General features: G+C 43.8%; 1 protein-coding gene across 1 annotated transcript; it reads right to left on the reverse strand.

The window, feature by feature from the left end:
• Positions 1-1,830: 1,830 nt before the first annotated feature.
• Positions 1,831-23,180, reverse strand: LOC137332673 (protein FAM162B-like). The gene is made up of 4 exons (XM_067996618.1): positions 22,829-23,180; positions 18,693-18,801; positions 9,440-9,548; positions 1,831-2,948 (listed from the first exon to the last, which is right to left on the reverse strand). Exons 1-4 carry the CDS (start codon positions 23,019-23,021, stop codon positions 2,841-2,843), a joined length of 519 nt encoding a protein of 172 aa, XP_067852719.1. The 5' UTR covers positions 23,022-23,180; the 3' UTR covers positions 1,831-2,840.
• Between the last annotated feature and the right edge of the window lie 473 nt (positions 23,181-23,653).

Below are 23,653 nucleotides of genomic sequence, written 5' to 3' on the forward strand. Positions count from 1 at the left end.
AGCAATTTTAAATTATATTTTTTTTAAAAGTCCAACAATATCAGGAGGAATGAGACTCCACATTTTTAAATGTTAATTTTCAGCACCAGAGAGGTTGTTTGTCATTCATTAATACTTACTGTGCCGTTAAAAGTTAGTTTAGACCTAAAAAACCCAGCGTACCTTTTTTATGGAGAGATTAGTTCGTTTCCAGATGGACAGTGCGGCAAATTCGCACTGGTCCATTCCATCAGCCAGCGAATCTCTTTAATGTGAAGCCTTCAAATGAGCAGGGCAAATGGTCGAGCAATTTCTGGATTTCCACGTTTGACTGCGCATGTGCGCTCACCGGAACTTTCTCTTCCATTTGCCTGAAACAACAGTGAGCCCTGTTGGCCTCGCCATTATTTCATGAGCAATTTCTGGACCATAAACATATTTTAAAAATCATGCCAAAGTCTGGGCTAGTGCAAATTCCATGATTTACTGATATGGTCCCAAGGACCTCTGCCGATAGCGGACTCTTCGGGTTCTCTTCAGCTCAGAAAATCTCACTACAGTACTTTTTGTCTTGGTTTATATGATCTTGCAATGCCATTTAACTTAATCTTGTTTAGATGTTTCACCATTAAGAACTTGTGAACATTTGATATTGTTGCAATATTGTACAGAAAGTGACCTTTGACTTCTTTTTCTTTATTTGTATATTTGCCTGTTTTCTTCCTCTTATAGTTCTTGTATGCAATTAAAATAGTCAAAAAATACTTTTTTTTTTAATTATAAAATTAGAGTTTAAGGAGATAGGTTCACACCCATTGTAGTTACACTGCAGTATTGTAAATCTCAGGTGGTGTGAAGTACCTTCTCAAGCCAAACTCACACCGCTTCCAAAATTTGAAGCATCTCGATAGTGGTGACTTCAAACCAGAGTTATACTGCAGTTTCTGCATCAACACAAAGCAAAAACCAGGTTGCGCTGATGCAGAAACTGGAGCTTAATTAGCCTATTAGGATGTCAGTGCAAATTACAAAGCCCAACTCGCACTCTGATGGGAGACCTATAGGGGGTGAAATCATTTTCCAAAAGAACCTAATTCTAGAGGAACTGTGCCCAAACACAACCGTGATTTGCAGATAGAGTAGCCTAGTGGTTATCGTACTGGACTCGCAACCTAGATGCCGTGAGTTCAAATCCCACAAGTTGTGAAATTGAATTCAATAAATCTGGTTATTTGTGGGCTGGCACCATGAAAGTTTCTGAATTATCGTAAAAACCAAACTGGTTCACCAGTGCCTTACAGGGACTACCCCTACCCAATCTGGCCTGCATGTGACTCCAGTTCCACAGTATGTGATTGACCCTTAATGCCCTTTGATAGGGTAGATAGAGAGAAACTATTTCCTCCAGTGGGGGAATCCAGAGCAAGGGGGCATAATCTTAAAATTAGAGCTGGGTCATACAGGGGTGATGTCAGGAAGCACTTCTTCAGACAAAGGATAGTGGAAATCTGTAACTCTCTCCCCCAAAAAGCTGTTGAGGCGAGGGGTCAATTGAAAATTTAAAAACTGAGATTGATAGATTGTTAGGTAAAGGAATTAAGGGATATGGAACCAAGGCAGGTAAATGGAGTTAAGATACAGATAAGCCATGATCTTATTGAATGTCGGAACAGGCTCGAGGGGCTGAATGGCCTACTCCTGTCCTATGTTCCCTCAGGTCAACTAATGGGTAATAAATGCTGGCTTGCCAGTGTCACCCACATCCTAGGAACAAATAAAAACTAATTACATTAAAGGCGTGGCTTCAGAAACAAACTAAAGATACATTCAAAAGACATCTAGACACTGAGATACAGATAATACTTTATTCAGATATCCATAAGAACTATCAAACGAGAATCTCAAACAAATGTTAAATTGATTTAATACTACTATATTTCTATATTTAAAGCATGAAATACATTGAGCCTTAAAGGCTGAATGTCATAACTAAAAAATGAATTCCCTGCGTGGGAGTAAGAGGACAGCGTTGGATGCGTTGAAATGCCGCCTCACAGTGTAGTTTACTGGCCTGGTGCGCTGCTGGTGTGTTGAAATGCCGCCTCACAGTGCAGTTTACTGGCCTGGTGCGCTGCTGGTGTGTTTTATCCTGAACTGAAAAGAGGTGAGGGGACAGTCGGCTGTTTTCACTTAGATTAAAACTGAATGGCACTGCAGGAGGCCAGCTAGATTTTAAAAAGGGTGGAGTTATATGAAGACTGGCACGGAGGGTAGTTAACTTGAGACTGCCTCTCCAAGTCTCATTAACATCAACAGAGTTGAGGTGGGAGCAAGAGTGTTACACCACACTTGGGGCACCAGAATAGAGGTTACTAGCTCCAAAAGTGTCAATGGAACGAGGTTATTCATTTAACACGGGTGTGACGCCCGTTAAGGACACGAAGGCCCTGAAAATATGCCTCAAATTCTGCTCTCTGCTATCTACATTAACCCATTAAATAAGTTAACAGCTCTGCTATAAAAGTGGGGGCAGGAATTTTATTGGAAGGCGTCAAGTGTTTATGCCCTATTATCCGGTTTAATTTGACGATCATAACATTTCTGGGAAAATCTAAAAATCTTATTTCAGAATAATAATTTCTATGTGCTAAAGAATTTAAAGTGGAATTTAAGGTGAATCTGATTATTTTGAAGAATAAGTACTGAAGAAGTTGATGAGTTCGAGTACACCAGTCCTGGATTTCACCACTGGGCGCTGACTTGCTTCAGAGCCATTATTGATAATACCTATTGCTCATCTTCAATCATTCCTCCCCCGCCACAGAAAGAGGGGTACACAGGTATAGTTAGTCTTGTCCCAGTTACTGTCCCTTTCCTGGGACCATCTCATGCTCTCTTTCAAATTGACTCTTCAATTGTGCTTTTTTTTCCAAGTTCAATTTGGTGAGGGTCTCTTGCCTTTTAAGAGCCTATAATTTGAAAATAGAAACAATATAAAATTTAGTGTGTTGTAGGAATTCAAAGTGTTATGGATAATACGGCTCTCCAATTGATTTGAATTAGCTAATAATCTACAAGCCAGAGAAACATTCTGAGGATTACCCAAGGTTGAGATTACAGGATGGCCAGGATTCTGCTCTTTAGGGTGAAGTACTCGCGAGGTAGGTCTTCTGTCACCCTCTGAATCCACCCCAAACCCTGGATCGGGCAACTCTATCAATGCATGGGGTTGGGGGGGGTGGGGGTGGTGGTGATGGTTGCCGATGGGATTCCCGCTGCCAAGATGGAGACCGCCAGTGTGAAAGATGGTGTTGCAGTGCGGTCACCAGTGAGTGACTTTAAAGGGGCAGGAGCATGCTGAAGATTGGACCTGGTGTGCCACTGAAGGCCTAGGATGACACTAGGGCCTTCAGCAGGTAAGTGTTTGGGGCCATACTGGAGGGAGAGGAGGCCACTTTAAGGCCTTCTCCCTCCACAGGGGGACCTGAGAGTCATTATTGCTACTTCCGTAGCCTACCGCCATCTTCCCCATGGCAACCCTGGCATATTTGAAAGGATTGTTTTAGGTATACTTGATCTATTCTAATAAGTATCATATACCTCTCTAAAAATCTCTTCTCAGACTGCTCTATTCAAAGTTGAAGATCTCTAGCTTACTAAGTCGTTCCTCATAGCTCCTCTCTATGCTAGGATGACCACCTTATGTTTCAGCAACCAAAACTACATCAGTATGACCAAGCCTGGAATACTGCGAGAACTGTACAGTTTCAACAGGAATTCTCAACTCATTGGGCAGTATAACCTGACATCATGTTCATTGTTATTGCGATCTCACACTGTTTGGAAAGGATGGGCGATGAATCAACTAACCCTCCAATGTATCCCAACACCCCCCTGGGCAAGTTCTATCTCGATTATGTAGTACGTGTGCCTCTTATTTCTACTTTAAAAATGTAGCACTTGCATTTTTCCCCATACAATCCACGTGTAAATCCTGTGGAGCTCTTTGCAAGATCTTGGTTGCCTCCCCTGAGTACACAAGCTTCTCCCTAGCTTTGTGCTGTCTGCAAATTTGACTACCTTGCAAAGCGCCTAGGATTCTAGGTCACTTATGGGGTTTATCAAAAGCCTTTTGAAGTGTAGATACGCTAGGTCAGATATCTTTACCCCTGTTAATTTGGGGTCTCATCTCCTTACTAAAACCCATGATATTGGTCAAGGACGAGCTACGAGCTGAAGCACAGGACGCATCGCGAGAAGAGTGGGGAACGTGAGAATGTGGTAAAGTAGTGGGTGAATTGAAATTATTTTAAAGAAATTTCAAGTTAGTTAACGGTTAACAGAAACTACAAGTCAGTGGCAGTTAACAGTCAGTCAGTCAACTGTAAATGATTGCCTGAATAGGGGGTAATTACTGTGAACTGGAAGCTGATTGAGCAGTTGTAACTGGTGTTCTCTAAAAGTGTGTAAATTAGAAAGTATCTGCTGAAGCACAGGGCACTTGGCAAACAGAGTGGATTGTGAACCGAGTGGGAACTTGAGAATTTGGTGAGAATGGGAATTAGGTGCTAAATTTAAAAAAAAAACAAAGCAGACTAAAAAGTAATTATTTATAAATATAGACTAAGATATGGCAGAGCAGATTGTTTGTCAGGACTGCAATATGTGGGAGTTTGTGGACAGCGAAACTGTCTCGAGTGAACACATCTCCAGTAGAGGTCTCCGCCTCGAATCTCTCCAGCCCAGAGTTATTGAACTGGAGTGCGAGTTGGAGACACTCCAACACATAAAGGTGGGGAAGGAGTATCTGGACAGTTTGCTCCAGACTTCAGTCACACCTCGTGTAGAGATACAGGATCAGAACGGGGTTGGTGTGACCGATAGTGTACAGAGTAAGGGGAACCCAAGTGAGATGGAGAACGAGGATCCGCAGAAACTGATCCTATCCAACAGGTACAATGTACTTGCTATCTGTGAGGATAAGGATAAAGACTGTCGGAAGGACAGCCAGAATGCTGACCATGGCACCTTGGAGCAGGAGGCAGTCCAAAGGGAGGAGGAGAAGAAGCGTGATGTGATAGTTGTAGGGGATTCAATAATTAGGGGGACAGATAGCATCCTTTGTAAGCAGGATCGAGAGTCCTACATGGTAGGTTGCCTACCCGGTGCCAGGGTGAGGGACATCTTGAACCGGCTTGAAAGGATATTGGAGAGGGAGGGGGTGGATCCAGTCATTATGGTCCATGTTGGGACCAACAACATAGGAAAGAGTAGACAAGAGGTCCTGTCCATTAAAAAACAGGGCCTCAAGGGTTATAATCTCTATTATTACCCGAACAACATGCAAATTGGTGTAGGGATAAGCAGATTAGGGAGGTGAACACATGGCTGAAGGAATGGTGTGGGAAAGAGGGGTTCCATTTCACAGGACACTAGACCAGTACTGGGACAGGAAGGAATTGTACCGTTGGGACGGGCCCTAGTGGAAAGGATAAATAGGGCAAGGACTTTAAACTAGTAATTGTTGGGGTGGGGGGGGCTCAGGTGGGAAAGGTAGTATAAATAATAATTCTAAAACAAACAAAAAGGAAGAGAGTAGAGTAATAGTCAGAAATTATGCTTTAGACATTCCAGGTAAAGGGAAAACTAAAAGATGTAAAGTAATTAAAATCAGAAGGAGTAAGAAATGTGTTGAGGAAAACATTAGAGCAGAAGGACAGATTAGGGTGTGTGGCCCAAATAAGTGTTCTTTATATAAACGCATGGAGTATAAGGAACAAATTGAATGCATTGCAGGTGCAAATTCAACTGAGACATGGCTGCAAGACAGTCATGACTGGGAACTGAATATGCCAGGTTATAAGGTCTACAGGAAGGATAAGGAAACTGGTAGAGGGGGAGTGATTAAGGATGAAATTACTTCAATGATAAGAGAGGATATAACAAGAGGTAAGCAGGCAGTGGAGCCTTTATGGGTAGAATTAAGAAATAGAAAAGGATTTAAGACTGTGGTGGGAGTTGTGTATAGGCCCCCTGGTAGTAGCTTGTAGTGGCAGAATGTATAAATGCAGATATTAGACGAGCATGGAGATGGTCATTGCCTGGCACTTGTCTGGCGTGAATGTTTCTTGCCACTTATCAGCTCTAGCCTGGATGTTGTCCAGGTCTTGCTGCATGCGGGCACGGACTGCTTCATTATCTGAGGGGTTGCAAATGGAACTGAACACTGTGCAATCGTCAGCAAACATCCCCATTTCTGACATTATGATAGAGGGAAGGTCATTGATGAAGCAGCTGAAGATGGTTGGGGCTAGGACACTGCCCTGAGGAAGCTCTGCAGCAATGTCCTGGGGCTGAGATGATTGGCCTCCAACAACCACTACCATCTTCCTTTGTGCTAGGTATGACTCCAGCCACTGGAGAGTTTTCCCCCTGATTCCCATTGACTTCAATTTTACTAGGCCTCCTTGGTGCCACACTCGGTCAAATGCTGCCTTGATGTCAAGGGCAGTCACTCTCACCTCACCTCTGGAATTCAGCTCTTTTGTCCATGTTTGGACCAAGGCTTTAATGAGGTCTGGAGCCAAGTGGTCCTGGCGGAACCCAAACTGAGCATCGGTGAGCAGGTTATTGGTGAGTAAATGTAGCTTGATAGCACTGTTGACGACACCTTCCATCACTTTGCTGATGACTGAGAATAGACTGATGGGGCGGTAATTGGCTGGATTGGATTTGTCCTGCTTTTTGTGGACAGGACATACCTGGGCAATTTTCCATATTGTCGGGTAGATGCCAGTGTTGCAGCTGTACTGAAACAGCTTGGCTAGAGGCGCGGCTAGTGCTGCACTACAGCCGGGATGTTGGGGCCCATAGCCATTGTTGTATCCAGTGCACTCAGCCGTTTCTTGATCTCACATGGTGCGAATCGAATTGGCTGAGTTAGCCTAACATCTGTTGTTGGGAAATTACAAGAGTCTATATTTAAGGATAGAGTGACTGAAAATTTTCAAGGTGTTCAGTTAATCAGAGCGAGCCAGCATGGATTTGTAAAGGGTAGGTCATGCTCGACGAACCTGATTGGATTTTTTTGAAGAGGTGACTAAAGTATTGGACAGGGGACTGTCTATGTTTGTTGTTTATATGGACTTCCAGAAGGCATTCGTAAAGTCCCTCATAACAGACTGTTAGCTAAAGTTGAAGCTCGTGGAATTGAGGGCAAATTATTGACTTGGTTAGGAAATTGGCTGAGCGGCAGGAGGCAGAGAGTAGGGATAATGGGCAGGTACTCAAATTGGTAGGGTGTGACAAGTGGTGTCCCACCGAGATTTGTGTTGGGGCCTCAACTATTCACTGTATTTATTAATGACTTAGATGACGGGATAGAGAACCACATATCCAAGTTTGTCGATGACACAAAGATAGGCAGCATTGTACGCAGTGTAGGTGGAAACATAATCTATTAATATTTCTCTAATTTTAAGTGACCGGGCAAAACTGTGGCAAATGGATTTTAATGTCGGCAAGTGTGAGGTCATCCTCTTTTGACCTAAAAAGGATAGATCAGAGCACTTTCTAAATGGTGAAAAGCTTGAAACTGTCGAGGTTCAAAAGAAACTTGTACTTTTGTACTTTTTTTTTATTCGTTCACGGGATGTGGGCGTCGCTGGCAAGGCTGGCATTTATTGCCCATCCCTAATTGCCCTCGAGAAGGTGGTGGTGAGCCGCCTTCTTGAACCGCTGCAGTCCGTGTGGTGACGGTTCTCCCACAATGCTGTTAGGAAGGGAGTTCCGATGCCGGGTGGTCCGTCCGGTTTTATTCTTATTATGACTTTTCATAGCAAGATTTTACAACTGAGTGGCTTGCTAGGCCATTTCAGAGGGCAATTAAGAATCAACCACATTGCTGTGGGTCTGGAGTCACATATAGGCCAGACCGGGTAAGGGCATTAGTGAACCAGATGGGTTTTTACGACAATCCGGTAGTTTCATGGCCATCATTACTGATACTAGTATTTTAATTCCAGATTTTTATTTAATTAATTGAATTTAAATTTGCCAGCTGCCGTGGCGGGATTTGAACTCATGACTCTGGATTTTAGTCCAGGCCTCTGGATTACTAGCCCAGTAACATAACCACTATGCTACCGTACCCTGATCATTACACAGATCATTAAAATGTCATGGACAGGCATAGAAAATGATCAAAAAGGCTAATGGGAATGCTGGCCTTTATATCTAGAGGATTAGAATACAAGGGGGTAGAGGTTATGTTACAGCTATACAAAGAGCTGGTTAGACCACACTTGGAGTACTGTGTTCAGTTCTGGGCCCTGCACCTTATATATTGGCCTCTGACGGAGTGCAGCGTAGATTTACTAGAATTATACCTGGACTCCAAGTGTTAAATTACGAGGAGAGATTACACAAACTAAGGTTGTATTCCCTGGAATTTAGAAGATTAAGGGGTGATTTGATCGAAGTTTTCAAGATATTAAGGAACTGATGGGGTGAATAGAGAGAAACTATTTCCGCTGGTTGGGGAGTCCAGGACTAGGGGACATAGCCTAAACATTATAGCCAGGACTTTCAGGAGTGAAGTTAGGAAACACTTCTATACGCAAAGGGTGGTGGAAGTTTGGAACTCTCTTCCGCAAACGGCAGTTGATGTTAGCTCAATTGTCAATTTTAAATCTGAGACTGATAGATTTTTGTTAACCAAGGGTATTAAGGGATGCGGGGCTAAGGCGGGAATACGGAGTTAGGTCACAGATCAGCCATGATCTCATTGAATGACTGAACAGGCTCGAGGGGCTAAATGGCCTACTCCGGTTCCTATGTTGCTACTCCTTCTAAAGCCATGGTGCTCATCATTTGTTAGGTTATTTTTTTTTAAAATTGATAAAGGAAGAACTAGCAATTATACAGCACCTTTCATGACCTCAGGACATCCTAATACACTTTACAGCCAATGAAGTACTTTTTGAAGTGTAGTCACTGTTGTAATGTTGGGAACGCAGCAGCTAATTTGCACACATCAAGCTCCCACAAACAGCAACAAAATAAATGACAAGATTTTGGTGATGGAGGTTGAGGCATAAATACTGGCCAGGACACTGGAGAAAACTCACTTGCTCTTCTTCAAATAGTGCCATGGGATCTTTTACGTGCCTTTTAAAAAGAGCGCAGAGGGATATAGACAAAGCAGACAATATACCCTGTATCTCTGTATGAACTGCAGCACAAAGGGGATCAGCGCTCCAGCGTGGAGATTAAAGAGGGTGAGATTGGCACACGGAGGTTGCTGTCTTGAAACAGATCATAAAATGCTGTAAAATATAAACTCTCCTCAATATTGTCCCTCCGTTGCTTAAGAGAAGGGGCGGGGGGGAATGGAATAAAAATGGTTAGATGACAGATGCATTGAGCAGTCTCTCTGGACACAGGTGAGCGATGAACTTACCTTCTTTCCTGAGACCACCATAGCCAGGCAGGCCAGAACACTCACACCAATCATTATGTAGCAGATCTTCACCCTTATTTTGTTTCTGGCTGCATAAAGCATTTCGATCCTGTGAAAATATTTCAAAAAAAGACTAGAGTGTGAAAAGGGGAGAACTACAGCAACATCAAACATTCGAGTCCCCAGGTCATTTCCAGCTCACAAAATGTTCTGTATGTTTGTGTTTGGACAGGCTCACCTCAATTACATACACACCCAACAACCGTGCAACTCTAGGCCTGCCCATGTATGTCTTAACTCACTGGAGCTCCTGGTCCCGCCACCAGACCCGCATTAATTCAAAACTGTATGACATCACCACCAACCTCCCCTTTCCCCATCACTATAAGCCTCTAAACACAAATATTCCAACAATAAAGGGCATGATTTTAATTGGAATCAGGAAGTCAGTGGGTGGGTGCATTTGCGAGTGGGAAACCTGGAAGTCAAGTGAGCGCATTTAAGTCTGCAGTCGTATCTTAATCACAGTCAAATTATCTTCGCTTCCAGGTTTTGCATCTCCAAGCTGTACAGCGGGCCTACTGCACACACGATTTAAAGCCCACTATTTAAAGGGCGAGTCGAAGAATGGATTTTGAAGGAGAAATGGAGTCCAGGAGAGCAAAGGCAGCGCCTAAATTTACTGATGCCTCCCTGGATGTACTACTGGCTGCGGTGAGAAGCAGGAGGGAGGTAATTTATCCCAGTGATGGGAGGAAGAAGTCTGGTTCTGTCACCAAAATGGCGTTGCTGGAGGTGGCAGAAGAGGTGAGCAGCAGGAGCACGGTGCCCAGGTCTTGGGTTCAGTGCAGGAAGCGATTTAATGACCTAACTAGGTCAGGGAAAGTGAGTACATTTGCTGATTCACCCACATCCTGTCTCACTGTGTCTTGGCAAGTCTCCTCCATCACATCACTCCTCACACCCACTTAAGTTTCAGCATCAACTTACCTCCATTTTCTATGCACTTCCTCACCTCCCCATTTGTGAACCCACCACTGCCACTCACCCCAATCCTGATGCAATGTGATGAATCTGTCTGATATTCCCCCTCTGATGCATCTCTTTCATTGTCAGCCTCACCCAAAGCAATGCATCCATCGGGTGAATATGTCACCTTCAGTCACTCGCAGGTCTGAACTTTCTCCCCTTGTGGAAGAGTGCAAAGTGCAAGGGAGAGGAGCTGAACTGGAGGCAGACCATCACAAATAGTCCAGCTGACAGATGCAGAGGAGGAGGCCACGGACATCAGTTGGACGGTTACAGGCCGATCCATCAGAAATGGAGAGATCGGCAACCTGCAGATGGCTAGTGACAGAATGTTAACATCCTTCACACACACGATGAATTGATTTTATCAATGAATGAACATAGGAACAGGAGTAGGCCATTCAGCCCCTCGTGCCTGCTCTGCCATTTGATAAGATCATGGCTGATCTGTGATCTAACTCCATATACCTGCCTTTGGCCCATATCCCTTAATATCTTTGGTTGCCAAAAAACTATGTATCTCAGATTTAAATTTAGCAATTGAGCCTAGTATCAATTGCCGTTTGCGGAAGAGAGTTCCAAACTTCTACAAACCTTTGTGTGTAGAAATGTTTTCTAATCTCGCTCCTGAAAGGTCTGGCTCTAATTTTTAGACTGTGCCCCCTACTCCTAAAATCCCCAACCAGCGGAAATAGTTTCTCTCTATCCACCCTATCTATTCCCCTTAATATCTTTTAAACTTCGATCAGATCACCCCTTAACCTTCGAAACTCCAGAGAATACAACCCCAATTTGTGTAATCTCTCCTCGTAACTTAACCCTTGAAGTCCTGGTATCATTCTAGTAAACCTACGCTGCACTCCCTCCAAGGCCAACATGTCCTTCTGAAGGTGCGGTGCCCAGAACTGCTCACAGTATTCCACGTGCGGTCTAACCAGGGTTTTGTATAGCTGCAGCATAATTTCTGCCTCCTTGTACTCTAGTCCTCTAGATATAAAGGCCAACATTCCATTTGCCTTCTTGATTATTTTCTGCACCTGTTCATGACACTTTAATGATCTATGTACCTGAACCCCTAAGTCCCTTTGGACATCCACTGTTTTTAACTTTTTACCATTTAGAAAGTACCCTGTTCTGTCCTTTTTTGATCCAAAGTGGATGACCTCACATTTGTCTACATTGAATTCCATTTGCCACAGTTTTGCCCATTCACCTAATCTATCAATATCCCTTTGTAATTTTATGTTTTCATCTACACTGCTTACAATGCCACCAATCTTTGTGTCATCGGCAAACTTAGATTTGAGACTTTCTATGCCTTCATCTAAGTCATTAATAAACATTGTGAATAATTGAGGCCCCAGATCCCTGCGGGACTCCACTAGTCACATCCTGCCAATGTGAATACTTACCCATTATCCCTACTCTCTGTCGCCTTTCGCTCAGCCAACTTCTTAACCAAGTCCGTACTTTTCCCTCGATTCCATGGGCTTCTATCTTAGCTAACAGTCTCTTATGTGGGACCTTATCAAATGCCTTCTGGAAGTCCATATAAATAACATCCATTGACATTCCCCTGTTCACTACTTTAGTCACCTCTTCAAAAAATTCAATCAGGTTTGTCAGGCACGACCTGCCTTTCACAAATCCATGCTGGCTCTCTCTGATTAACTGATAATTCTCGGTGTTCAGTCACCCTATCCTTAATTATAGACTCCAGCATTTTCACCACAACAGATGTTAGGCTAACTGGTCTATAATTCCCCGGTTTCCCTCTCCTTTCTTAAAAAGCGGAGTGACATGTGCAATTTTTCCAATCTAGAGGGACAGTTCCTGAATCTAGAGAACTTTGAAAGATTATAGTTAGGGCATCCGCAATGTGCTCACCTACTTCCTTTAAAACCCTGGGATGGAAACCATCTGGTCCTGGGGATTTGTCACTCTTTAGTGCTATTATTTTCTTCATTACTGTTGCTTTACTTATGTTAATTTTATCGAGTCCCTGTCCCTGATTCAATATAAGTTTTCTTGGGATTTCCGGCATGCTATCCTCTTTTTCGACTGTAAATACTGACGCAAAGTAATTGTTCAACATGTCCGCCATTTCCCCATTGTCAATGACAATATCCCCACTTTCAGTTTTTAAGGGGCCAACACTGCTCCTGACCACCCTCTTTTTCCTACTATAAAAGTTCTTCGTATTGGTTTTGATATCCCTTGCGAGTTTCTTTTCATACTCTCTTTTTGTAGCCCTTACTATCTGTTTTGTGACCCTTTGTTGATCTTTGTATCTTTCCCATTCGCCAGGATCTGTGCCATTTTTTTCCTTTTTGTATGCCCTTTCCTTATGTCTTATACTGTCCCTTACCTCTTTAGTTGTCCATTGCTGTTTTTTTTGGCAAGTAGAGTTCTTGCCCCTCAGGGGTATAAACCGATTCTGTATCATGTTAAATGTTTCTTTAAACATTTCCCACTGATCATCAATCGTTTTACCCATTAACAGATTTGCCCAGTTTACTGTGGACAGTCTCTGTCTCATCCCATTAAAGTCGGCCTTGCCCAAGTCTGGAATCTTAGCAGCTGATTCACTTTTTTCCCTTTCAAACACTACATTGAACTCGATCATGTTATGATCACTGTTGGATAGATGTTCATGCACAGTTAAGTCGTTAACTAAATCGGGTTCATTACTCATTACTAAATCTAGTATGGCTTGCCCCCTTGTTGCCTCAAGGACATACTGCTGTAGAAAACTATCCCGGACACACTCAAGAAATTCACTACCTTTCTGACAGTTGCTAGTCTGCTTTTCCCAATCTATGTGAAAGTTAAAGTCCCCCATTAAAACCACAATGCCTTTCTTACACACTTGTCCAATCTCTGCATTTATACAATCTAGCACTTCAGAGCTGCTGCCAGGGGTCCTAGTCACAACTCCCACTATAGTCTTAGATCCTTTCCTATTTCTCAATTCAACCCATAAGGTCTCTGTTGTCTGCTTACCTCTCGTTATATCCCCCTTTAACATTGGAGTGATTTCATCTCTAATCATTAAGGCTACTCCTCCCCCTCTTCCATTTTACCTATCTCTCCTGTAGACCTTATAACCTGGTATAATTAGTTCCCAATCCTGACCATCCTGCAGCCAAGTCTCAGTAATAGCTATCATGTCATACCCTCCAATTTGAATTTGAACCTGTAGTTCATTTAATTTATTCCTTATACTCCGTTGCATTTGTATATAGAACTCTTAGTTGGGCCACACACCCTAGCCTGACCTTCAGCTTTGATGCTGGGTTAATCGCCTTACGCCTTCTAGTTTTTATTTTATCTGTCGTGCCTAAAGTACACTTTCTTTCTGCTGCTCTACGCTTTTCCCTTTCACTTGTTCTTGAACAACTGTTTGTACTATTTCTATTGTAAATTTCCCCTGGGTCTTCCCCTCTCTTGCTGCTCTCAACTTTATTCCCTTCTGACTCCCCGCTCAGGTTCCCATGCCCCTGCCACTCTAGTTTAAACCTTCCTCAACAGCACTAGCAAACACCCCCGCGAGGACGTTGGTCCCGGTCCTGCTCGGGTGTAACCCGTCCCGCTTGTACAGGTCCCACCTTCCCCAGAACCGGTCCCAATGTCCCAGGAATCTAAATCCCTCCCTCCTACACCATCCCTGCAGCCACGCATTCATCCCATCTATTCTCCTGTTCCTATACTCACCAGCACGTAGCACTGGTCTTGGTAATCCTGAGATCACTACCTTTTGAAGTCCTGCTTTTTAATTTATCTCCTAACTCCTTAAATTCACCTTGCAGGACCTCATCCCTTTTTATAATCTATGTCGTTGGTACCAATATGGACCACGACTACTGGCTGTTCACCCTCCCCCTCCAGAATGCCCTGCAGCCGCTCTGATATCCTTGACCCTAGCACCAAGGAGGCAACATACCATCCTAGAGTCACGTTTGCGGCCGCAGAAACGCCTATCTGTTCCCCTTACAATTGAATCCCTTATCACTATAGCCCCTCCTCCCGTTAGTTGTTTAATTGTCCACCACCATTCACGACTGGATGTGGCAGGACTGCAGAGCTTTGATCTGATCCGTTGGTTGTGGAATCACTTAGCTCTGTCTATAGCATGTGCTTCCGCTGTTTAGCATGTATGTAGTCCTGAGTTGTAGCTTCACCAGGTTGGCACCTCATTTTTAGGTACGCCTGGTGCTTCTCCTGGCATGCTCTTCTGCACTCCTCATTGAACCAGAGTTGCTCCCCTGGCTTGTTGGTAATGGTAGAGTGAGGAATATGCCAGGCCATGAGGTTACAGATTGTGCTGGAATACAATTCTGCTGCTGCTGATGGCCCACAGCACCTCGTGGATGCCCAGTTTTGAGCTGCTAGATCTGTTTTGAATCTATCCCATTTAGTACAGTGGTAGTGCCACACAACACATTGGATGGTGTCCTCAGTGCGAAGACGGGATTTCGTCTCCACGAGGACTGTGCGGTGGTCACTCCTGCCAATGCTATCATGGGCAGATTCATTTCCTTCGTGTTGGTTCGCTCAATCTGTCTGAACACAAGAATTCTCAGTCTCAACAAAGAAATGTCAGTCTAAACACAAAGAACTCCCAGCCAAACATTTGTCAGAGAGAACTGAGTTGGAGCTGCAATACCTTATCTTTTACTGAGATGTGTTAATCATTGGTTTAAAGGGCCAAATGAGCTTTGGCTGCAACTCGCCTCCATTTCTGTGGCGTGTTTCAAAAGCCACGGAAGACATGTTCAGGGGACGCTAAATCCATTTCTGTTGCAGAATCCACAAATAGTTAAGTAGCCAAAGTGTTTCAACTATCTGAATTGGCCCTTTAAATATCGGCCTACCGGCTTTAAGTGGTGATGGGACTTTTGGGTTCTTATTGTGCGCGCACATCCAAACTCACCTGGGTTAAACTCGGAAGTGGACGGTTGGAGCCAGGATGCGGTCCTGCTCCAAAATCTATTTTTACTGCCTCCCCGTTCCCATCCCTCCCGTTCTTGGGTTTCTTAAAATTACCCTCATTGTCTCTGTGAAGGTCATTTACAACAGCACTTTGATGCTTTCCTCCAGAATATCCCTGCTTAGCAACTGAATTTATCAAATACGTAAATTGAATCACAACTTTTTATGACAATTCACCCATTCCCAGAAAGCTGCAAGTTCTACTCTGTACTTTATTCAATAAACAAATGTTACTGCAATCACAAACAAAGAACTTGCATTTATATATTCACAACTTCAGGATGTCCCAAAGCATTTTACAGCCAATGAAATACCATTGAAGTGTAGTCACTGTAGGAAATATGGCAGCCAATTTGTGCACAGCAAGGTCCCATAAATAGCATTGTGATAATGACCAGATAATCTGTTTTAGGGATAAATATTGACCGAGAACTCCCCTGCTCTTCTTTGAAACAGTGCCATGGGATCTTTTCTGTTCACCTGAGAGGATAGATGGGGCCTCGGTTAACAATCTTATCTGAGAGACAGTACCTCCGACAGTGCAGCACTCCCTCAGTGCAGCACTGGAGTGTCAGCCTAGATTATGTGCTCAAGTCTCGTGAGTGGGACTTGAACCCACAACCTTCTAATTCAGAGGCAAGAAGTGCTACCCACAGAGCCACAGCTGAATGCTACAGGAACACAGCATCCCTCCCAAGCACAAGAAGGAGCTGCATATATCTTCAGTTGCTTAGTTATTTAGGCAGCTGATTTGCACACCGCATGATCCCAGAAAAAGCAAGACAGGGAACAACTAGTTGTTTTTTGTGCTGTTGGTTGAGAGAGAGGATTGACTAGGACACCACGAGAGCTCTCTGATCTTCTCCGAGTCGTACCATGAGATCTGACTTTCTTTTGTGTGCTCAGTGCCGCCGCCTTCCAATTGCACAGGTAAACATAGACCTCAGTTTAAAGTCTCAACCAAAAGGCAAGGCCTCCGGAAACACCCTCACTGAAGAGCCAGCCTGGATTACGTGCTCCAGTCCATACTGGAGCTTGTACCTACAACCTGTTGACTCAGAAGAATGCTACCATCTGAGCCAAGCTAACTCTTAATGATAAGTCAGAAAGTTGTAGAAGCCACAGCTTGATGACCTGAAAAGTTGACTGCTTTTAAATGTTGATGCAATGGAGGCCAGGCTCAGGACACTGGGAGAGCATGGACAAAACAGGTTTAAAGAGAAAAGTCTTGAGGGTGGAATTAAACTTTGGTGGGGCACAAAATGGTTGGGAGTGGATCAATCACCTATTATCCACCCCGTATGATTTTCCTTTCCATTGTGGAAAATCAGTGGGCAGTGTCTGCCTGGCCATTAAAATCAAGGCAGCAGGTGTTTGGTGGCCAGGCCCACAGTAAGTACAGTGCAGTGGGGGGGGGGGGGGGGGGGTCAGCCCGAATGAGGGGAGCCTACACCTCCCTTTTGGGGCCCAGACTAGCAAGTCAGCTCCTCCTGGTCCCACATAGGAAGGAAACAAACTTACTTGGAGGGCCCCCTTCTCTTGCTGATCCTCCTCTCCTGCTAGCGTTAGCCTTTCGGCAGAGACGTAGCTGCTTCCCCACTCTGGCCAACATTCAGAAGTGATATTGAAGCTTCTTTGGAGTGATCAAGAGGTGGATTATAGCACGTTGGCCTGGAAATTCCTGGGCCCAGCTCTATATCAGTGAGGGCCGGCCCAGCCTGAGCCGATCTGCCCCACTAAGGAAGAGTTGAGCCCTCCAGAGGCCCAAACGGGCCGAAGAAAATATACATTTTTTTAATATTAAACTCTTCAGCCTGCTCCGGAGCCACTCCGACTAGAGAAGGTGATCGATTGCCTCCGGCCACCTTCAAAATAGCCACACAAAGAAAAAATAAAGGCAAACCCACCACAATAATTGCAAAATTGAATCCAGTGTGCACATCTAAATATTCTTCGATAAATTCGGGAGACCTAAATTAGGCTAAGGCACAAAACAGGCCCGAACTCACAATCTGAAGCAGATGGCGAAATTATGGGCCAGCAATAAATGAACATGAGGCCTGATGTCCGAATTTTACAGTCACCCTGCACCCACTCTCCTAATACAAGGTGTTACAAAAATCTAGCCCGCCATTCCAGTTGTAGTTTTACCAATAAGAGGGATGGAATAATCTACTCAGGTTGTAATCAGAGATACCTGCCAATATTTTAAATAGTCTCATTGACTCACGCTGCTGAATAAGTTAGGAGTAATCCCACAATCCAGGGCTCACAGCCATCACATCCTGAAATCATGGTCTGTCCACCCACAATTTCCTAAGATGCGTTGCCCATGAGCACTGCTCCCCACTGGAGGTATTGTATAGTCGAATGACCCCTTTTAAGTGAAGGACGGACCCAAGTCACTGGTATGTTCCTGTTAAGTGATGGACTTCACCACTTTCCCCATTTAATTCTGTCAGAAACTAGTTTAGCAATTTAGAGCAGAAGGTGAAACAAAAACTAACGTCGTTTATCTGTAACATTAATTTAAAATTGATTTTTAAAATGTATTTTCAAAATAATTCTGCCAAACCAGACACTAATCTACTGGACTTCAATAGTTGCGAAACTCATCAACTGTCTTGTTATTAGTGTTAGGGTTTTTTTTCTTGACCCATCAGGCACAAGACTTGTACATTTTTAAACTCTCCCTGCATTCTCAGTTTTCAATCAAATTGCAGTAAAGTATGGTGGTTAACTGCATTAAATAGTGCTCTGGGGAGATCTGAATTCACTGCAATAATACACAGCGGGAGGAGAATCAGATCATGGGTGAATCGATTGAAAATTTCAAGACTGAGATTGATAGATTTTTGTTAGGCAAGGGTATTAAGGGATACGGAATCAAGGCGGGTAGATGGAGTTAAGATACAGATCAGCCATGATCTAATTGAAAGGCAGAACAGGCTCGAGGGGCTGAATGACCTAGTCCTGTTCCTATGAATCGAAACTCGGCTATGTATGTACCACCGAAGGCAAGGCCCATTCAAGGCTTCATTCCCCAATGACCAGTTGCATCGATCCTAAAAAGCAAACACGTCCCAAGGTTCATACTCGGAATCTCTTATTCTCCTGCATTTCTTGGAACATAACCATTTTGGTGCAAACAAGTAGCCAACCAATAAGGATGTCTAAAAATATTTAGATGTATAGAGCTGTCGTTTTATTAAAAAGTCAAACATTTACTTACGAAACCATTTCCGGTATATCCTGCTCACTTTTGAATCGCCCGGTCCACAACAGAACCTTTTTGTCATATGTTGTAGGTATTCGACCTTGAAGTTTGTATGCAGAATGTGCTTTAAGAAATATAAGTGCTGTTATAGCTAAAGTTAGACTGAACCATCGTACATAATACAATCAATTTCTCCCAGTATAGTTTGCAATAACCATATGTAAGTTAAGACATTTTCTCTCTTTATGTAAGTTGCAACAAGAACAGAGGTCCCAGAATACTGGAGGGGCAGTAGGACCCTGCAGCCACCGTGTCTCTGATTTCACCCCCCAGCTGTCAGTCACAAAATTTGACCCCAAAGTACAGCCGATGGGGATGCGGCTTCTGGGCCTTTTGTGATTGGACCAATAAGAGTGACACTAAAAGTGACACGAGGTTGCCCCAGAGTCTCCTGACAAAAATCAGCATCACAAGGGTCCCTTTTAGGGCTCCACTGAAATGATAAATGAACGAGTGGTCCAAATAAAACTAATATGCTTAAAATAAAGAAAGAAATTAAAGTAAGCTTACTAATTAAATTAGAATGTCATTACTGACATTTATAAGACACTCTACGCCGTGTGTGCGCACCAGTCGCGGAAGGCCCTAAGTGTACTGGTGGGCACCATATGCTTGACAAGGCCCCGGATGAGAGGCAGGCAGCCAGAGCGACCCCCCCACCTCTCTCCCCATGGGCCGCACCCATCCTTTGGGCTCCTGGGACCAGCATTCAAGGTCCTGGGTTCCCAGACAGGCACTGGGTTTTAATGCTCAAACTGTGCATCTGTACTTAGTCTGGCCAACATATTTCTATCAAAAGGAGCCACAGGGGAGCTGAGCATATCAGACTTCCTGGTCATGGAGCTAAAGGAAAGACTGAGAAATGGAACGACTGATCTTCCCCAGTTTACAGAGGGTGGAAGATGGGAGACTGGTCAAGAGAGCATCGGAATAGTGGAGTCTGGAGGTGACAAAAGTGTTTAGGAGATCAAATAACCAATTACAATAATATTTGTCTCAATGAAGAGATCTGTCTTCTGAAGATTGTTATATTTTTCTCTTTCTTCATTGTACATTAGCCCTCAACTTCCAAATGTACCGGCAGTAAAGAAAACAGGCAATAATTTAGCCAGCTAATTCAATGGGAGAACAGGCTTTCAAGATGCTTGCACATAGTCTGCATGAGTCATATAATGTGCTGTATGACGTGTCAGGCAATTTCCTTTTTAAGAGATGAGGCAATCACTTCAGCTTTGAGAATGTTGAAATATTCTCTGTTGCTTAGCCCTCAGCTTAATTCTACTTTTGCAACTATCTTCCTGCTTCAATCGGCAAAGTTTAATTCCAGTTCAGTCAAAAGTTATGGATCCTACATGCTGCTTAACATTTAAGAACCAGTCAATTCATGTGCTGTTTCAGCACTGGTATTTTATAATGAAACTATCACTTTTGTTTGCAGGAAACACCAGGAAATATACTTGTAACAGACTCCAATAGCAAATTATAACAACAATGTGGAGAGGGGGAGGAGGAACAGATTGCATTGTCTAGCTGGGTATAGGGATTGCCTCATATTCAATAGTTCCCTCAGTCTCATTTGTACAATCACTGTTAAACTGAAGTTTTACTGTATACCCAACAGTTTAATATTTTTTCTATTTATAATAAATTTATTTTGAACAGTCACAATAAATGTTAGTCACAAAAGGAGATTGCACAACTGGAAAGAACATAAACTACTTTATAAGTCAGGGCGATAAACAGGGGTAGACTGGCTATGTGGGAAATGGGGCGATTTCCCGGGAGTCCCTGTTAATGGTTCCACAGCGCTGTACTAGCGGCACCTCCCTTTTCCCGTGAGAATCCCAGAGAATCCCTTTTGAGGGAGCCAGTCCACCCCGGCTAGAAAATAAGAATTTTACTTCATAATAAGAAGGGAAGAGTGGGGGCGAGAGGGGAGAGGGTGATGGAGAAAAAGAGGTTATAATACAGCTCTTTGGGAAGGTCGGTTGGGTATATACAATTTTAGTAGTGTTTCATATTTCAATTTTAGGGCAGGGTTGAAACTCTGGATTTAAGCTGAATGCTACAGATGTACAATAAATACAAATTTGTTTGTACAAGTTCTCATATTAATCAAGCACTATAGCTTGGCAATACATCCAAGAGGTTCATAGTACAGTTAATGACTCAACAGGGCTAAGACTGCGAAGTTCCATTCTGGGTACTGAGCCTCACTTGATGTGAGCGTGGGTCGGAGATCAGGCTTTAATATCGTGGCTCTAGTTCTCCAACCTATGCTCGGCTCCAGTGAGGACTTGAGCCGGCAGCAAAGCCTCCCTGTTTTGGCCTAATAGGTTGTCCACCTGACGTGGACAAATGGAGCAGACCCGACTGGCTGGATTTCACCCCGTGTCTCTCACTGAAACGAACCTGGATTTTAAAGCAATGTATCAGCGTAGTGCATTCACCATTGAGGCGATGTGTCAGTGAGCCAGTCACACCAGGGAGGATCCACGTCTGTGCTAGTGGCTGCTCTACAACTGGCTGCAGTGCCTTCAGGCTGGGTGAGGAAATCAGTCTGAGCTCCTGATCCTAATTGTGTGTGTGTGTATGTGTGTGTGTTGCCAGTCCTCCCAAAGATTAATCTCTGGAACTCTGCTGCGAGCAACACAGGAGAAAAATCATAGGGGCATTAAAAAAAGTGGTTTTTTTCATTAGGCCCTAAGCTCTGGAATTCCCTCCCTGAACTCCTCCACCTCTCTACCTCTCTCTCCTCCTTTAATATGCTCCTTAAAACTTACCTCTTTGAGCAAGCTTTTGGTCACCTGTCCTAATATCTCCTTATGTGGCTCACTGCTGTGAAGCACCGTGGGAGTTTTGCTACGTTAAAGGCACTATATAAATGCAAGTTGTTGTTATTGTCTGTGGTGTCTTTTGCCTTTGAAATGCCTGGAATGTCCAGTAAGTGCCACAGTGGACGTAAATTAATGCATACTGATATTGCAGACTCGATTGTATAATAGTTCCTGATAGACCCTTTCTCCAGGTTGAAAGCTCGACAGGAGGATGCTGCACAAATGCTCGCAGCAGAGTACCGGAGATTAGTCTCTGGGAGGACTGGTAACCCTGACACAATAACAACAATTGCACACTTTAGTTTATTAATTATAAAAATATCAGAGATAGGGACAGAAGGCCGTTTGACTGACAGTCAAGAATCATCCAATCGGGTAATGAAGAAACTGTTTGCTTTCTAATTGGGAAGGCTGTGGGTCCCGAGAATGGGCGTGTCGGCGACCAATGGTGGGAATGTGGGAGCCAGGCGTTTGGAAGATGGAGGTCATGTGATGAAACCTTAAGGAATACGTCCAACTGGAGTTCATAGAACGATCCAGCACAGAAGGAAGCCATTCAGCCCATCATACCTGTGCCAGCTTATGAAAGAGCTAGCCAATTAGTCCCGCTCTCCCTGCTCTTTCCCCATAGTCCTGCAAATTTTTCCTTTTCAAATAATTATCCAATTCCCTTTTGAAAGTTACTATTGAATCTGCTTCCGCCAAAGAGAATTTTTTTCTCTCAGAGGGTCCTGAGTCTGTGGGACTCCCTTCCCCAGAGAGTGGTGGAGGCAGGGTCATTGTATATTTTTAAGGCGGAGTTAGATAGATGCCTGATTAACAAGGGAGTCAACGATTATAGTAGGTAGAAGGGAAAGTAGGGTTGAGGTCACAGTCAGATCAGCCATGATCTTATCAAATGGCAGAGCAGGTTCAAGGGGCTGAATGGCCTACTCCTGCTCTTAATTCGTATGTTCGCATGTAATCTTTCAGGCAGTGCATTCCAGATCATAACAACTCGCTGCCAAAAAAATAATTTCTCCTCATCTCACCCCTGGTTCTTTTGCCAATTATCACGCATTTGGCCAAACACTTTATTCAAATCACTGCTCCTTTAACAATTGGGTGGGGACCCTCTATAATATCCAGTATCTGTGTACCTTCAGGTAAATGTAACTGAACTGGAAAGGATGGGCCCTGAAAGGGGTTGGAGGGAAATCAACGATATCGTTGCAGCAGAAAGAAGCAGGAAATAACTACATCGACGATCCTTACCTACTTCAGGTGCGCTCGTCGGCAAAGCTGGGTCTGTTCCTTTCAGGGCCCCGTCCTTTGTTACTCTGGTACACAGTGATCGGCCAGGGTTTGGCTTCTGCCAGGAGACCCTACTGTAGACATTAGCGGGAGGTCTACTAGTGACTCCGGCTGGGAGCAGGTTCCTCGACAAACTCAGCAAACCTTTCAACATCTTGCACTTACTCCAAGCCCAGGTGGGGATAAGACGGCCAGTGAGTTTCCAAGAAGATCACACGCAGCCTTGAACCAGAGAACTTGGAAATAAGAAAGTTCCCAATAAAGAGTCGCGGAAGTGATGCAACACACTTTTAAGGAAATACATTATGCAAAGTTTCTGTTCTGTTCTGTTCCCCCCTCCCCCGGCCGTCTGAGTCAGGTCATTGGAAACAAAGCAGGCCATTTACGAGAAAGGGGAGGTCCTGATTTGAAATATATGTCGAGCTGCTAGAATTAGACAACGCCTTACCTGGTGTGAGGTTTCCAGCTATCACCAAACATCCAAGGCAAAGCTGCGGCAGGGATAATGGGCAAGTGCAATATTGTCCTCAGCTCTCATTCGTTTTCTTTCATTCTCTCCACTCTCCTCACCCCTTCTCTCATTTTCCTTTTCGCTTTGGTTTTTCTTTTCCAATTTCTGTTACTTCTCTCTCCCCCTCTTTTTCATTGTTTCCTTTCTCTTTTCCTTCAATTTCTCCCTTTCCCCTTTCTCTCTTTTATCTCCCACTCCCCTCTTACACTCTTGTTTCTCTTTTCCCTTGTGCTCCCTTCCTTTCCCTTGCTTTTCTTTCCTGGTCTCTCATGTTC

This window comes from Heptranchias perlo, chromosome 15 (assembly GCF_035084215.1).
Source record: "Heptranchias perlo isolate sHepPer1 chromosome 15, sHepPer1.hap1, whole genome shotgun sequence".
In the NCBI taxonomy this organism is placed as follows: Eukaryota; Metazoa; Chordata; class Chondrichthyes; order Hexanchiformes; family Hexanchidae; genus Heptranchias; species Heptranchias perlo.